The sequence below is a fragment of the Antedon bifida genome, chromosome 5 (genome assembly GCF_963402885.1).
Source record: "Antedon bifida chromosome 5, ecAntBifi1.1, whole genome shotgun sequence".
In the NCBI taxonomy this organism is placed as follows: Eukaryota; Metazoa; Echinodermata; class Crinoidea; order Comatulida; family Antedonidae; genus Antedon; species Antedon bifida.
In genome coordinates, this window is record NC_136230.1 from 25,452,252 (window position 1) to 25,466,140 (window position 13,889).

Sequence of the window (13,889 nt, forward strand, 5' to 3'; positions counted from 1 at the left end):
TATGCATTCACCTTTATAATAAAACGTGCTGGTGGTGGAATCTTTTTAGGCTTTATATTATTTTATTTTGCATGTTTATTTTCAATATGTATTAGGCTTAGGCATTACTGGATCGATCCGCATTACTTACTAGTTTGATAAGTAAGTAAGCAGAAGGGCTAGGCCCTAGGCCTAACTAGAGACTAGGCTAGTATAGGCCTAACCCTATCTAGCTAGAGCCTAGCCTACTACAGGCTACTGCAACTGTGAAAATTTTTCACTGAAAAATGAAATCGCGAAAGGTTTTACGAAATCATGTACAAACTATAGAGGGCGCTATCATATTTTTGAAATATAGAAAACTATAAAGGGCGCGATTAAAAATGTAAAATTCTTTGTACAGTATTTAAAATTAGTAAACATGTTATGTCGGACCATAATCCATCGGTCAGTCATGTCAAAAGGGTAAAAAATACAATGCCATTTCATATTATATTTCACTTATTAAACAATACATTCGACCTTCCATTCAGATTTTTAAATTAACATGGTGTCCTGAAATTCCCCGAAAATGCTATGTTATTTTTATCTGTTCGTCATCTCTTCCAGATGGCTTCTGACGTCATCTCTTCCAGATGGCTTCTGTATAACGAAAATCGTCTATGGACGAGCTAGTTATTTTTAGCTAGCTAGTGGACTAGATAGAAAGGCTTTCTGAGCTAAATTTCTTATAGCTCGAGTACATCCTAGCCTGTAACTAGCTAGCAGAGGGTTTCCGAGTTCGAATCGGTTGTGGGGCCGCTTTTTCTCATTCTCACAAATTTCCTCACTCAGTCTTTATCAATAACATTTCAAGATTAATTAATTTTTAGTACATCATTAATGCATGTAATTTATTTTATCATCATTGTACAATTTTTACAGCTTGAAAATGGCAAATGGACAGACGAAGAGCTACTTTCATCAACCAGGCATCAAGCCCTTCATTGGCCTGACTATGCATGAATTACTGGAAGACAGGGCCAAAGAGCATCCTGACAGAGAAATGCATGTCTTTGTCACTGACAATGAAACGCTTACATTTGCTGAGTACAAGACAAAGGTGATTTATATAATCACTGCAGAATTAACACTTTTTATGCATACAGTTGAACCTCCATGAGAGACCACCTCCTGTAAGCGGCCACCTCCCTTAAGTGGCTACAGCCACTTTTTTTTTTCCTTACTAAAAATTTTATTTTTTGTATGGTAAATTACCTCCCGTAAGCAGCCACCTGAAAAATTTGTATTGAATTTTGACAACAAAAATACAATTTTGATACTTATTGTGCTATATATTAGCATTATTAAAAGTGGTTTTAAAAACATTTCTGTAAAGAATATTCCTGTATTTTTTAGATTAGATGAGATGAAAAAACTACACAGATTTTGACCGACCATTTTCATATGATAAAAGCTTTTTAAAATTTGTCTGAAAATCATAAATAATACTAAACCATCTGATCATAAACAATAAAATACAATAGAAAAATATTGTGCATAGCCATATATGTGATTTTGGCCCTCTATCGGCAGAACCTCCCGTAAGCGGCCACTTTCCCCGGTCCTAAGAGTGGCTGCTTACAGGATGTTCAACTGTACTTGCTGTTTTTCTAGGCCAACGAATGAACCATGCAAAATTACTGTTCCCTCCCATTTGAAGGGGAAAGACCAATCATAAGCATTTATTTTAGTTTTCAGTACAACTGTCTTTTTTTTAGGTTGTAAAGCTAGCTGCTGGGCTCTTGCACTACGGACTTCGTAGAGGTGATTGTGTTGCTATTGTGGGTGCTAATCACATGGAGTGGCCTCTGGTTTTTGGTGCTACACGAGCTTTGGGAATTGTTACAGTAAGTTTAATGATTGAGGGCAGGTTCACAAATTGTCTAAGCCTACACTGTAAAGCTCTGTCTACACTATCAAACTTTATGTGACAAAAAAATGTGATGTGCCCATATATGGACATGATGATGTCATACAGTATAACTACCATATCTGGGTATATCACTACCATATTTGGGCACATCACACTTTTTTGTCAAACTAGTTTGATAGTGTAGACAGAGCTTTACTGTTCAACCTTTTTAGAAATATTGACCGTTTGACTGCTTTTACGGTTCAGCGCGAGTACGATAAACAGTTGGTTGTTTCGTATTATTGAACGAAGAATGGTCATCATCATGTGACATCTAGATGAAATTATGAAAGGAGCCTGGTCTAGCTATAATAATTAATTAATATATGTGTGATGTATGAATAATATACAAATGAAAATATTGGCTGGCACTATTGGCAGAACACTGCCCCAGAGCCCACTATCTTCCCTTCTCTCATAACTAGTCAATATCTTTAAAGCTCTGTCTACACTATCAAAGTTTATGTGACAAAAAAATGTGATGTGCCCATATATGGACATGGTGATATATAGCATATCACTACCATATTTGGGCACATCACACTTTTGTTGTCAAACTAGTTTTATAGTGTAGACAGAGCTTTAAGTTTATAAAGATGGAACCAATTGTTTCTATTTGAATACTACATTATTGCGAACAGGCACCAAGAACCAACTTTGTGTGTGAACAAATGTCATAAATATATTGTCTTGCAGGTGTGTTTATATTATTATATAATACTTTTCTTGTAGGTGTGTTTACAGTATGGACACCCTATAGAATCATTGAAACTTGTTTTAGTTAAGGTCAGTTGGTAATATTATCAATTTTAAAAATTTGCTTTTTATCTCGATTTGCATTCTGTTTTTACTTGTAAAGGAACAAAAAACACATCTGTGTTGATGCGGTCCTCTGTGAATAAATAAATTTGAACTTAAAAGAAGTTGTAGTTGTAGGCTTGCCCCAAGCCTTTTTATGTTAATCCACCAGTCGACGTTTCAATTTGTGTCTGAAAATACAAGCTCAAGTAGTATATGTATGAAACGCCATATGTGCCAAAATATTTATCTTTTTACTAATATTAAGTCAAAATTGTCTGGAACCCAGACTACTGTATATTATTAAGTATTTAACATTTTTTCCACAATATTGCACAACTTACAACCAAAACAATGGATTGTAAATGTTTTCAGATTAATTTATTTGAGTGTATTTATTATTTGGTAGTCTTATCTTTCAATGATTTTTATAGACATCTGCTAAAGTACTCTTCTTAGCCCGAAGTCCACAAACATTATATGCACAGGCTTGTAAAATAATACCAGAGTTAAACTCCAGCACTCCTGCTGAACTTAAATCCAAAAAGTAAGTACACTTTTTAAAAATAATTTACTTTACAGCAGAACCCTTCTTTTGGTCAATGTAAATAGTATTTACAGTTAAATATAATTTTTGTTTTATTTCTCTTTTATAGTATTCCAACATTGCGGATGGTTGTTGGAGTTGGTGCTAACCATCAAAGGTTTGTACGATTAGGCTCTGTCTACACTATCCAACTATAGTAGTGTGATGTGCCCAAATATGGTAGTGATATGCCCAAATATAGTAGTGATATGCCCAAATATAGTAGTGATATGCCCAAATAAGGTAGTGATATGACATAATCATGTCCATACTATATGGGCAAATCACATTTTTTTGTCACATAAAGTTTGATAGTGTAGACAGAGCTTTAGTAACAATCAATGTATTTGTATTTTAGTGGTACCTTGAATTTTGACAATTTAGCTCTCTCAGGATACGATAGCGAAGTGTCAAAAGCTAGCAAACATGTTACCATTGATGATACCAGTCATATCTACATGACCTCCGTGAGTATTTTTGTTACCTTTTTATTATGCTTTCTGGTAACACATTTTTAGATATGGGAAATTTATTTAATACAGACAGCAGGCACTGGGATACATAAGTTTTGCATTGTCGGTTGTGAGGAGGATGGGAATGGGCATAGGTATAAAAACAATACTATTTATATGATAAAACTATATAAAAAATATGAATACAGGTAATATATATATTAAAACATTTATAATTAAATAAATGGTACAGTATGTAAAGAGAATTTTAAAGGCCAGGTGCGGGCAAAAAATTTCTATTGATCATACATTCCAATAATTATCGATCTATAGTTTCCCCTATGTTTCATAATTTTTGGGATTTTATTTTTGTTACACGAGCTTGTTGAAAATAAGCACTTTCTTATCAGTGGGGGGATAGTTCAAATTACACAGTAAAATCTCTATTCTTTTGTACACACATTTTGTAAATAGAGAGGAATTTTTAAAAGCTATAAAAAAATAAACGGTTTGGTAAAAAATGTTATCAGATGACTAAATATAGGTAATATAACTTGAATTTTACATTTCTAGTATTTTTATTCAACTTCAGATTTTTATTTTCATGCTATAGCAAAAATTATCCACCGTATATCCACCATCTTTTTTCACCTTCTAGGGAGTCACCAGACATGTTATTACATTAGGTTCAACTACCTAACTACTGAAAAAAAGTCTTCCTGGTTTTTATAGCAGAATTTTTCCAAATTTTGTATTTGACCATATTCATGTTTTTCGTCTTGATTTTTGTTACAAATATTTGATTTATGTACAATTAACCAGATATTATATTCAAAATTCATGCCTGTACCTGAGCTTTAAGATTATAGTCCTAACCCCGCTCGTCACCACTGCCCGACCCTACAGTATCCCCACACCCCTTTTTTAAAAACCAGACTGCAGTATACTTCTCTATAGCATTTCAATAGATGTTTTATAGTCACTAATGTATAACTGAACTAATACAGATTATTTATGGTAAAGATACAATTTGACATTTAACGCTGTTGAAATATGAATTATTCATTAATAATATATTTAATTTTTTTTAAGGGTACAACTGGAATGCCTAAATTAGGTTATACTACTCAGTTCAAAGCACTAAATGAAACAAATTTTAAATGTGATGACTTCAACCATAATGAGGTTAGATAATAAATAGTATATACTGTATATTTATTGCAAATAATTTCATTCGGTGAAAGATGAAATGTTCTATTTTCACCTCATGAAATTATTGTTACCATTGCACTCATAAGCATTCATTATTTATATAATAAATTTATTTTTTAACACTTTGACCGCCAGCGTTTTCAGCCAATTTCGATGTTTTTATTAAAGCGGATTGAAACTATGTGTGTGATCTGTGATCTACAAAACTCTTTGTAATGCTTTGGCGGCCTAGCTAGTGCGGCCGATACACGACGCGCCAAGCCATTGTTCTAAGTGCTACTGTGATGCGCGCTGTATGTTATTTCGACCATTTTGACAGTTGTTCGTAACCAGATTAGTTACTTTAAAATAGTAAAATATGTACGGTCCAGACCGAATATAGTGTCCATATTGATAGTATATACCAATAATTAACCTATCTACCGGATTTCGTTAGCAATTATTAATATACACTACTACTACACTATCACACTTTATGTGACAAAAAAATGTGCTCAAATATGGACATGATGATGTCATATCACTACCATATTTGGGAACAGAGCCTTAGACAATTACCCTAGCTTTTTTGGAAACCTTCTTATTCCTACAAAATTGCAATATTAAGCTATAACAGCAACTCTTTTTTGTTTTTGTAAGGTAAACCGCATTGCTTGTCTATGCCCTGTGGGATACATCGCAGGGTACCGTATGAGTCAGGTAGCTCCTCTTGTTCTTGGGGCAACATCCGTCTATCCATCCCCTACATATTCATTTGAAGTATTTTTACAGGCAGCGCAAGATAAAAGGTACACCATGGTTTAGTATATAGTAACCAATATATCCACTATATATAACCCATTTATATCTATTTTGAGGCACGGAAACATATAAATAATACATTCATCATTGTTCATACATTATAGAGTTATTAACAAAACCTTGGAATTGTATTGGTTAATTTCATATCACGTTCAGTATTAGTTCTACTGCACGGTTATGGTCTATTTAATTGTCCTATTATACTGGTTCTGTTTACTGGTTCTATTTACTAGTTCTATTTACTGGTTTTGTTTACTAGTTCTATTTACTGATTCTGTTTAATGGTTCTATTTACTGGTTCTGTTTACTAGTTCTGTTTACTGGTTCTATTTACTGGTTCTATTTACTGGTTCTATTATACTGGTTCTATTTTCTGGTTCTATTTTACTGGTTCTGTTAATATTTCTGTTTACTGGTTCTGTTTACTGTTCTATTTAATGGTTTTATTTATACTGGTTATGTTTACTGGTTCTATTTCTGGTTTTATTTACTGGTTCTGTTTACTGTTTCATTTTCTTTGTTTATATTTGTGCAATGGAGCAAATAATCTCATTCTGTGAAAGATGAAATGTTCTATTTTCATCTCATGAAATTAATTTTACCATTGCACTGATAAACATTCATTATTTGTATAAATACATTTATTTTTTAATGTGAAAATGAATTATTGTTACCATTTTATTTGTTACATTTATATATATATTTTTTTTATTTTTAATGTGAGCCGAATGAAACAATTAAAAACAAACTAACATCAATGTTTCATTTTGTTAGTTTCAATGGAGCAAATAATTTCGACAGGCAACTGGAACTCATCTAGGCTAATTATGTTTTTTCCAACGATTCCACGTCTAGTAGAAATGTTCCCATTAATTAATCAAAATCCTACAAACGATCTAAAGCTAATTTAAATGCCTTTTTGATCTAAATTAGTACATATATATCTCTCCAAAAATGTACTTCCATCGTGAAACCAGTCATAACATTCAATCTTTCCGACGAAAGTACAAAATAGGTGGCGCTGTTGTATTTCAAAAGCAATAGTATAAAACAAATATTTTCCAAACGCGAAAAGATTTTTTTTTCCGTATACGAAAAAAAGTACTATTAAATGATCGTTTAATAGTGCATACTATTGCACCCATGTGACCCACAATCGTCCAATCAAATGACAAGAATTTATTTAGGTGTTATATATAATAGGCTATAAAACTTTTCTTTTATTCATATATTTAAATTTATTCATTATTTTCAGGTGTACCAATGTTCTTTTTTTACGGAATGCTCTCTTTGAGTTGGCCTACAGTCCTCTCACTAAAAAGTATGATCTAACCAGTTTGAAGTCTGGTAAGAGAACTTCAAATCAGAATGATTCTACTGCAGTTACTGCAGCAACTAAATTTGTTTATGCAATAATGTATGTTTCAGTTTGTTTCAAATGAAGTTTTTATGAGGCATTCACCAAAATAAACAGTGCGTATGTTTAAACAAAGCTTTTTGAATCATTTCATAACATGTTATAAAGAGTAAACAAAGGTAGCTGCATTAGAATAATGTGAAAAAGTATATAGATAAAGCTTAAAACAAAAAAAGTAGTATTTCCACAGTTCCAGGCTGAAAGAATAAAACTCAATTAAATCATATCTCCCTGATTAAATTAATTTCCGGTCCATGTAACAATTCTAAAATTTTATAAATGGCCGTAAATAGTTGCGAATTTTAATCTTGATACAATTTGTTTTTTTTTTAATAATTTTGTCAGAGTACTTTTATCAGGGAAGAGTGCACTTTTATTATACTTACTCTGCCCATGTGCAAATTAGTATAAAACCAGATATTAAGACAGAAAAAGACGGGTTACTTTTATTTAATTTCCAGTCCATGTAACAATTCTGAAATTTTATTAATGATATCTTCGATTTTTGTAAGCATTTCATTGTCGGAAATTTAAATGTGGTATTTTTTTATTTATTTTTTTTCCATTTTATAATTTGTACGTCTTGTCACCTCTTTTGCCTGATCCTGAAATCGAAAAGATCCTTTTTATTGAAGAGCATTAACACCTTTTAGGTTGATGTTTTTCAAAAATGAATATTCTAGTTTAATGTTGTTTTTCTTGTAGGTATGATCGGTGGATCCCCAATCCCACCAGAAGTTATTTGTCATGTAAAGAAAACATACAACATGAACGTTGTTGTAAGTAAACTTACCATTCTTGTTAATTATTACCCCTCCTTTGGGATACCCCTATTAAGGGGACACTCCTATTAAGGGGACACTCTCATTAAGGGGAAACTCCTATGTATGGGGAAACTCCTATAAGGGGACAATCCTATTAAGAGACAATTCTATTAAGGGGACACTTTCCTGTGAAACGAACAAAAGGCAATATGGCCATCCTTGCTTGATTACTGTATTAAATTTTTGTTTATGTTTTTTGCCTGTAAAATTCCAATTAAATACATGATGTATCAATATAATATTCTGGATTTAAAAAGCGCCTTAATATTATGAAACCTCTTACGCTTACATATTATTATCATTTTTTGGATCAGAAACATACTCCCATAATGCAGCTACTGTAGTAATTGGCGTAAAGTTGTGTCTTGATACTCATTTGTACAACTGGGTAGAGAGAGGCAAGCATAAGTAAAGTGTTTTGTCAAGGATACAAGCAATGTGACAAGTGTTGGATTCAAACCCATGATCTTATGATCAGTAGTCCAACATCCATCACGCTGCACCACACGCCCTACTGTTGGATAATTACTATTCTTACTTTATATTTGTACTGTATATTGTTTGTTTTCCCAAAGATTACTTATGGGTCAACAGAAACAGCTATGATAAGTATGCTGCGCCACAAAAACCTCATTGAAACAGCTTCAACAGTTGGCCAGCCACTGCCGTATGTTGAGGTAAATAATAAATCTGCATCACCAATTATTACCACCCTGCACTACCCTTCTTTCCCATTATCATCATGAACATTATTAATGTCATTTTTGATAATCATAAACATCCCAGGTGCGGATCCAGGAGGATGATAAACATCATCATTCCCCTTGTCATAGAAACCATCGTCCTCATTATCAACACCATCTTCATCCTCTTCATCATCTACATCACCAATGGACCTAGTGCCAGGGTTGCAACTTACGTCAATTTCTCCACACCTCCACAGCTTTTATTGACCGAACAAAATTATTATTCAAGCACACTTTTCTTTTGAGTTAATTAAATTGATCTTATCTTTAATTAATAAAATATATTTATGTTTAATAAAAGGTTCAGATTGTAGATAGAGATGAGTGCGTAGTCAAGATTGGTGAAAGGGGAGAAGTCTGGGTGCGTAATCCAGTATCGTTCTGCGGCTATTACGGAGATTCTGAGACAACTAAACAAGTAAAAAATAAACATGGATGGATAAGAACTGGGTAAGAAAATTGAATTGAATTGAAAACTGTATAGAATTATTAATGTAAAGCTCTGAATGTTAGTACCTCAGATCATTTTTTTTAAACATTGAAAATACATTTAATAAACACAAAATGGTATACTGTACTTACACCTTCCTCACTTTCAATCTGAAACCATATATGAGTGAGTGAGTGGCCGAGCGGTTAAGACAGTGCAATCGTAATTACGTAGCCATAACATCGGTAAGAGTTCGAGGATCACCTAAATTATTATTATTATTATTTACCAGATTTCTATAGCGCCCTTTTCATGAAAACTCATGCTCAAAGGCGCTTCACATCATAAAGACAAACATCATAAACAATAATTACAAAAGTAACCTCAAATTATACGATAATAATAAAATTTCTTAAACTAAGTTATAAATATTCTTACTGTACATTAATTAAAATCGCATAAAATAGAAAATAAAATGAACGATATACAAAATAGGTCGGAATTTCTTAAACTACGATTACAAAAATACAATTTATTTACATATTAATTATTATTTAATTTATTTATTTTTTTAAAATTTTTATTTTAATTTAATTAAATTGATTAAAAATTAAAAATATTATTGCACAATAATTGACCAAACAAATTGCAGTAGAAAAATACAAGATTACAAAAATAGGCATCAAAATACTATATTCAAATTGAATATAATAAGCTTGCATTAATTAATGTTTACCAATTTATGTTTTGCCAATTGTTAAACTCTGTCTACACTATTAAACTAGTTTAATAAAAAAAGTGTGATGTGCCCAAATATGGTAGTGATATTCCCAAATATGGTAGTGATATGACATCACCATGTCCATATATGGGCACATCACATTTTTTTGTCACATAAAGTTTGATAGTGTAAACAGAGCTTCAGAATGTTTTCATATGTACACTCTTTTGGGATTTCCCCACTTATTGTGTTGATCATGTTATAATATTAGTAGATAAACATTATTACAAATTAATTTCACTTTAATTTCAGAGATATTGGCAAGTTAGACAAAGATGGGTACATAACTGTTATTGGTAGAGTTAAGGTATGTGGCATACAAAGAAAATATAGTAAATATATTATAAAAATTGTAACATAGAAACGGTATGTTGAGAGTGAAATCCTAAAATGAAATAAGAAAGTCAGTGAGAAATGTTTTTACTACAAGCATTGCAATTCAAATTACACTAAATATTTCCTATCCAAGAACGACTTGGATTGCCATGCAAGCAATACGGTATACTATTTAATGATAATCTCATACTGTTACAGGACACTATATTTAGTAACAACTTAAATGTTTATCCAACGGAAGTTGAATCAGTTATCGTTAAACATCCAGCAGTCAAGCAAGTTCAGGTGATTTATTACACGTTTCCATACACTCATAAGTGAACCTTGAGAAATCTCGGTAGAAAGTATAATTGAGCGCTATTTGACTACTATGATTGGTCAGTTTAATACCAGGGCAATTACACATTCGCAGTAACAACTCGGGACATCTCAGAAGCAAAAAAGAAAAACATAATTTTTTTTCACACTATGTAAACCTGGTTACTAAGGATATAAATTGTGGTTTGTAGAGGCTATTGTTGCTGTATTGTAGGGCTTGTGTTTAGTACTGATTTTGACCTTGAGTCTAAATAAAGCATTTTTATGAAACATTTGTATTTTGTGGTTATGCATCACTTATTCCTTTTATTATTTAGGTTATTGGTGTACCAAACAAATTAACTGGAGAGGATGTGTGTGCATGTATAAGGTGATTGCATCCTACTAATATAATATTCGCAATTCATTAAAATGACTGCAAATATTCTTGGACCCCGCTCACACATGATAATGGGGGGAAAGGAACTAAACATTTTTAGAGGGGGTTTAATTTTTCCTCAAAAGGGCTAGCCTAATTTAGCTACTGTACTGATACCTCTGCTCCTTGGCAAACAGGGCTTGAATATTTACGATGACAAAAGCATTAGACATAGTAGACCCCACCTGTATAGTATAGTATAAAATTACTTATTTTCTCTTTCTGGGTTTTAGGCTTAAATCAGTTGTTACTAGCTATACAGAAGATCTAGAAAAGTTCTGTTTTGATAAGGTAATGAGGTTTTCTTTTTATTAAATTAAGAAATGTATGAAATCTTGAAAAGGAGTTGGGTAGCCGAGTGGTTAGACACTTGACTATCATACAGAGAGACCTGGGTTCAATTCCCGACAACTCCCAGTCTACTATAAGCTGTAAATGAGTACCTGGTTGAAAATACCAGGGAAGATAAGGCTGCGTGGAAAGGAACTGGCCACCCTACCACATAATGCTGAGGCTTAGTACAATGAGCTCCTAACAGGGGACAGGGAACACGGGACTCACCTTTACTTAATGAAATTTTGAATAAATGTGGAATACTTTGAATTTGTGAGAGATGTGTTTAAAATTATGAAAAAAGCCTAGAGTTGCGGGTTCAAGTTGAGGGTGAAACCTGCAACGAAATCAGGAAAATTTAGGATGTCCATGCTGTTAAATGAAACATATTTTGAAAAAAAATTGTCAGTCATATAGATTTACAAAAAGTGTTTAGATTTACCTATGCTACATTAAGAAATGTTGGAGACATTTCCTTATTGCTATTTTGCATATGGTTTTTACACGTTTTCATTTTTTATTTTTACTACATACAACAAATCCGCTTTTGTTTGCAAACTACATCCTTTTAAATTTTTAGTGACATCATTGCGGTTTACCATTTCCTTTACTATTTTACAGATACCAATGTTTGCAAAACCAAAATACATCCTGGTTTTTGAAGACGAGTTTCCTTGTGGCGTCACAGGAAAGGTTAGTTGGAATTTGTTTTCACATGAAATTTCAAGAGTTATTAATCCATTACTATTATTATTAATAAAACCAGCAACTACAGTAGCAATGCAAGATATTGAAATATTGAAAAATATACTTAACTTGCTAGACCCTTTAATCCTGAAATAAACGGAGCCTTGAGCTATACGCCGCTTGTTATGTTTCTCCATTTTGATCAACCATTTTTGTTTGTTAGTTTTTTATTATTTTATTATTTATTTATACTGGGTGACCTCTTCAGTCAAAGACTCTCCCAGAAGACCCAGTTATTATCGGTTGTTGGGAGTGTAATAGTACACCGGGGTAGCCCCTTACTCGTCTCAAAAGATGTACTTTAAAGTGCTAATGAGCTAGATGTGTACACTGGACCTACGGTTTATAGTCCTTATCCAAGAAGACTCGTTCTACCACTAGAACCACGGAGCGAGCAAGTGTCGAACCCATGCCGATGCTCACTCGCTCTATGTGAAAGATGACCCGCTGTCTTCTTTCAGTAAGAAAACTTTTAATCAGAACGTTTAAATTTTTTCTTTTTCCTTTCTTAAATTTTCTTTTCCAATTTACCAATCATGTTTATGTAGATCGAAAATTCCTGTACTAGTAGTAGTATTAAGGGGACACTTGCTCATGAAACTAATGAGGGCGCCGGCCCATATACTGTATATACTTCAACGCAACTACTATTCAGGGGACTCTTTGTTGAGTCCAGAATGTTCTACTGTATTGCATAAAATATTTGTAAAATTAATTAAACGTATTTGTTGAACAAATTAAAAATAGATAAGGACCATGACTGAGTCTAGAAAAAATGAATTTACCCTCAATCATAGTTATCAACCAGATAGGCGAATTTGCTGTTTTGTACAGTAGGTCATACTGTAATGCAGCGCATCACACACGTTGTGACAGTTGTGAATTGAAAAATGACAAGAACGATATATGGTATGAATACCGGCTTTCAATTAAATTTAGCTTTATGCGCTGAGGCCCAAGTCAAGGTTGTACTTTCTTGGGCCCATTACCTTTTCCATATGTAGAATGAAAACCACTTTCAAAACAAAATCAATACACAGTAGACTCATTTAAAGCACATAGGTACAGTATATATTTTTTTCATTTTTTAGATTGATCGCAGAAAACTAAAAGAGATGGCAATTAATCGAATATCCTCACCAGAAACCTCATAGATAAATGTTTATATTGATATTATATCAATTAATATTTATTTAAAATTAATATTTAATATTTAAATTAAATTATAAATCATAATTTTAATATAAAATCTTTATTTTAGGTTATTTGAGTACTTGTATTGCTGTTTTAGTAAAGCTTATGAACACTAAAAAAACAATAATTATAAATAAAAATTATATGAATACAATATCAGGTTGTAAATATTAATATGATTTAAAAACGTTATGGTTTGTTTTTGTTGTGGCTGGTATGGTCTTTTAGTAACCAGTAGCCATAGAATTGTTCTACATACAGTAGCGATTATAGGGTTTTAAAAAAAAGAGCAACTTCAGCCAAGAGTAAAAAGAGGAAAAATATCTATAGCAGTTTTAGCATACGGCCTACAATTTGTAAAATTATAAAAAGTGGTCCAGAATTGGGATCCTGGTCCAGATTACCTCCAAAATGTAATGGATTGCTTAAATTTGATAGAGACCCATTATAGTTAAGATGTCATCCTGTTAAGACAAACACATACACACACAAATATCTCAGACACAAATAATAAAATAGTATATTTAGTAGGCCTAAAAAAGAAAAATAATTATATTGATTTT

The 13,889-nt window shown here is 32.3% G+C and overlaps 1 protein-coding gene across 1 annotated transcript; it reads left to right on the forward strand.

Annotated features, from left to right (window-relative positions):
- The first annotated feature begins 1 nt into the window (after position 1).
- On the forward strand, positions 2-13,590 carry LOC144843231 (medium-chain acyl-CoA ligase ACSF2, mitochondrial-like). Its single transcript, XM_078700023.1, has 19 exons — positions 2-141; positions 904-1,081; positions 1,740-1,868; positions 2,666-2,719; positions 3,166-3,278; positions 3,388-3,435; positions 3,676-3,784; positions 4,862-4,954; positions 5,621-5,769; positions 7,038-7,129; positions 7,905-7,978; positions 8,599-8,700; positions 9,071-9,219; positions 10,233-10,287; positions 10,515-10,601; positions 10,952-11,004; positions 11,286-11,343; positions 12,007-12,078; positions 13,224-13,590. The coding sequence occupies exons 2-19, from the start codon at positions 911-913 to the stop codon at positions 13,284-13,286; spliced, it is 1,671 nt and encodes a 556-aa protein (XP_078556149.1). The 5' UTR covers positions 2-141; positions 904-910; the 3' UTR covers positions 13,287-13,590.
- Positions 13,591-13,889: the final 299 nt, after the last annotated feature.

Coding starts and splice junctions, on each gene's coding strand:
- LOC144843231 (XM_078700023.1), top strand. CDS start 911: ATGGCAAATGGACAGACGAAGAGCTACTTTCATCAACCAGGCATCAAG. Junction 9,220..10,232: donor CATGGATGGATAAGAACTGG/GTAAGAAAATTG, acceptor CTTTAATTTCAG/AGATATTGGCAAGTTAGACA. Junction 10,602..10,951: donor CAGCAGTCAAGCAAGTTCAG/GTGATTTATTAC, acceptor TTTATTATTTAG/GTTATTGGTGTACCAAACAA.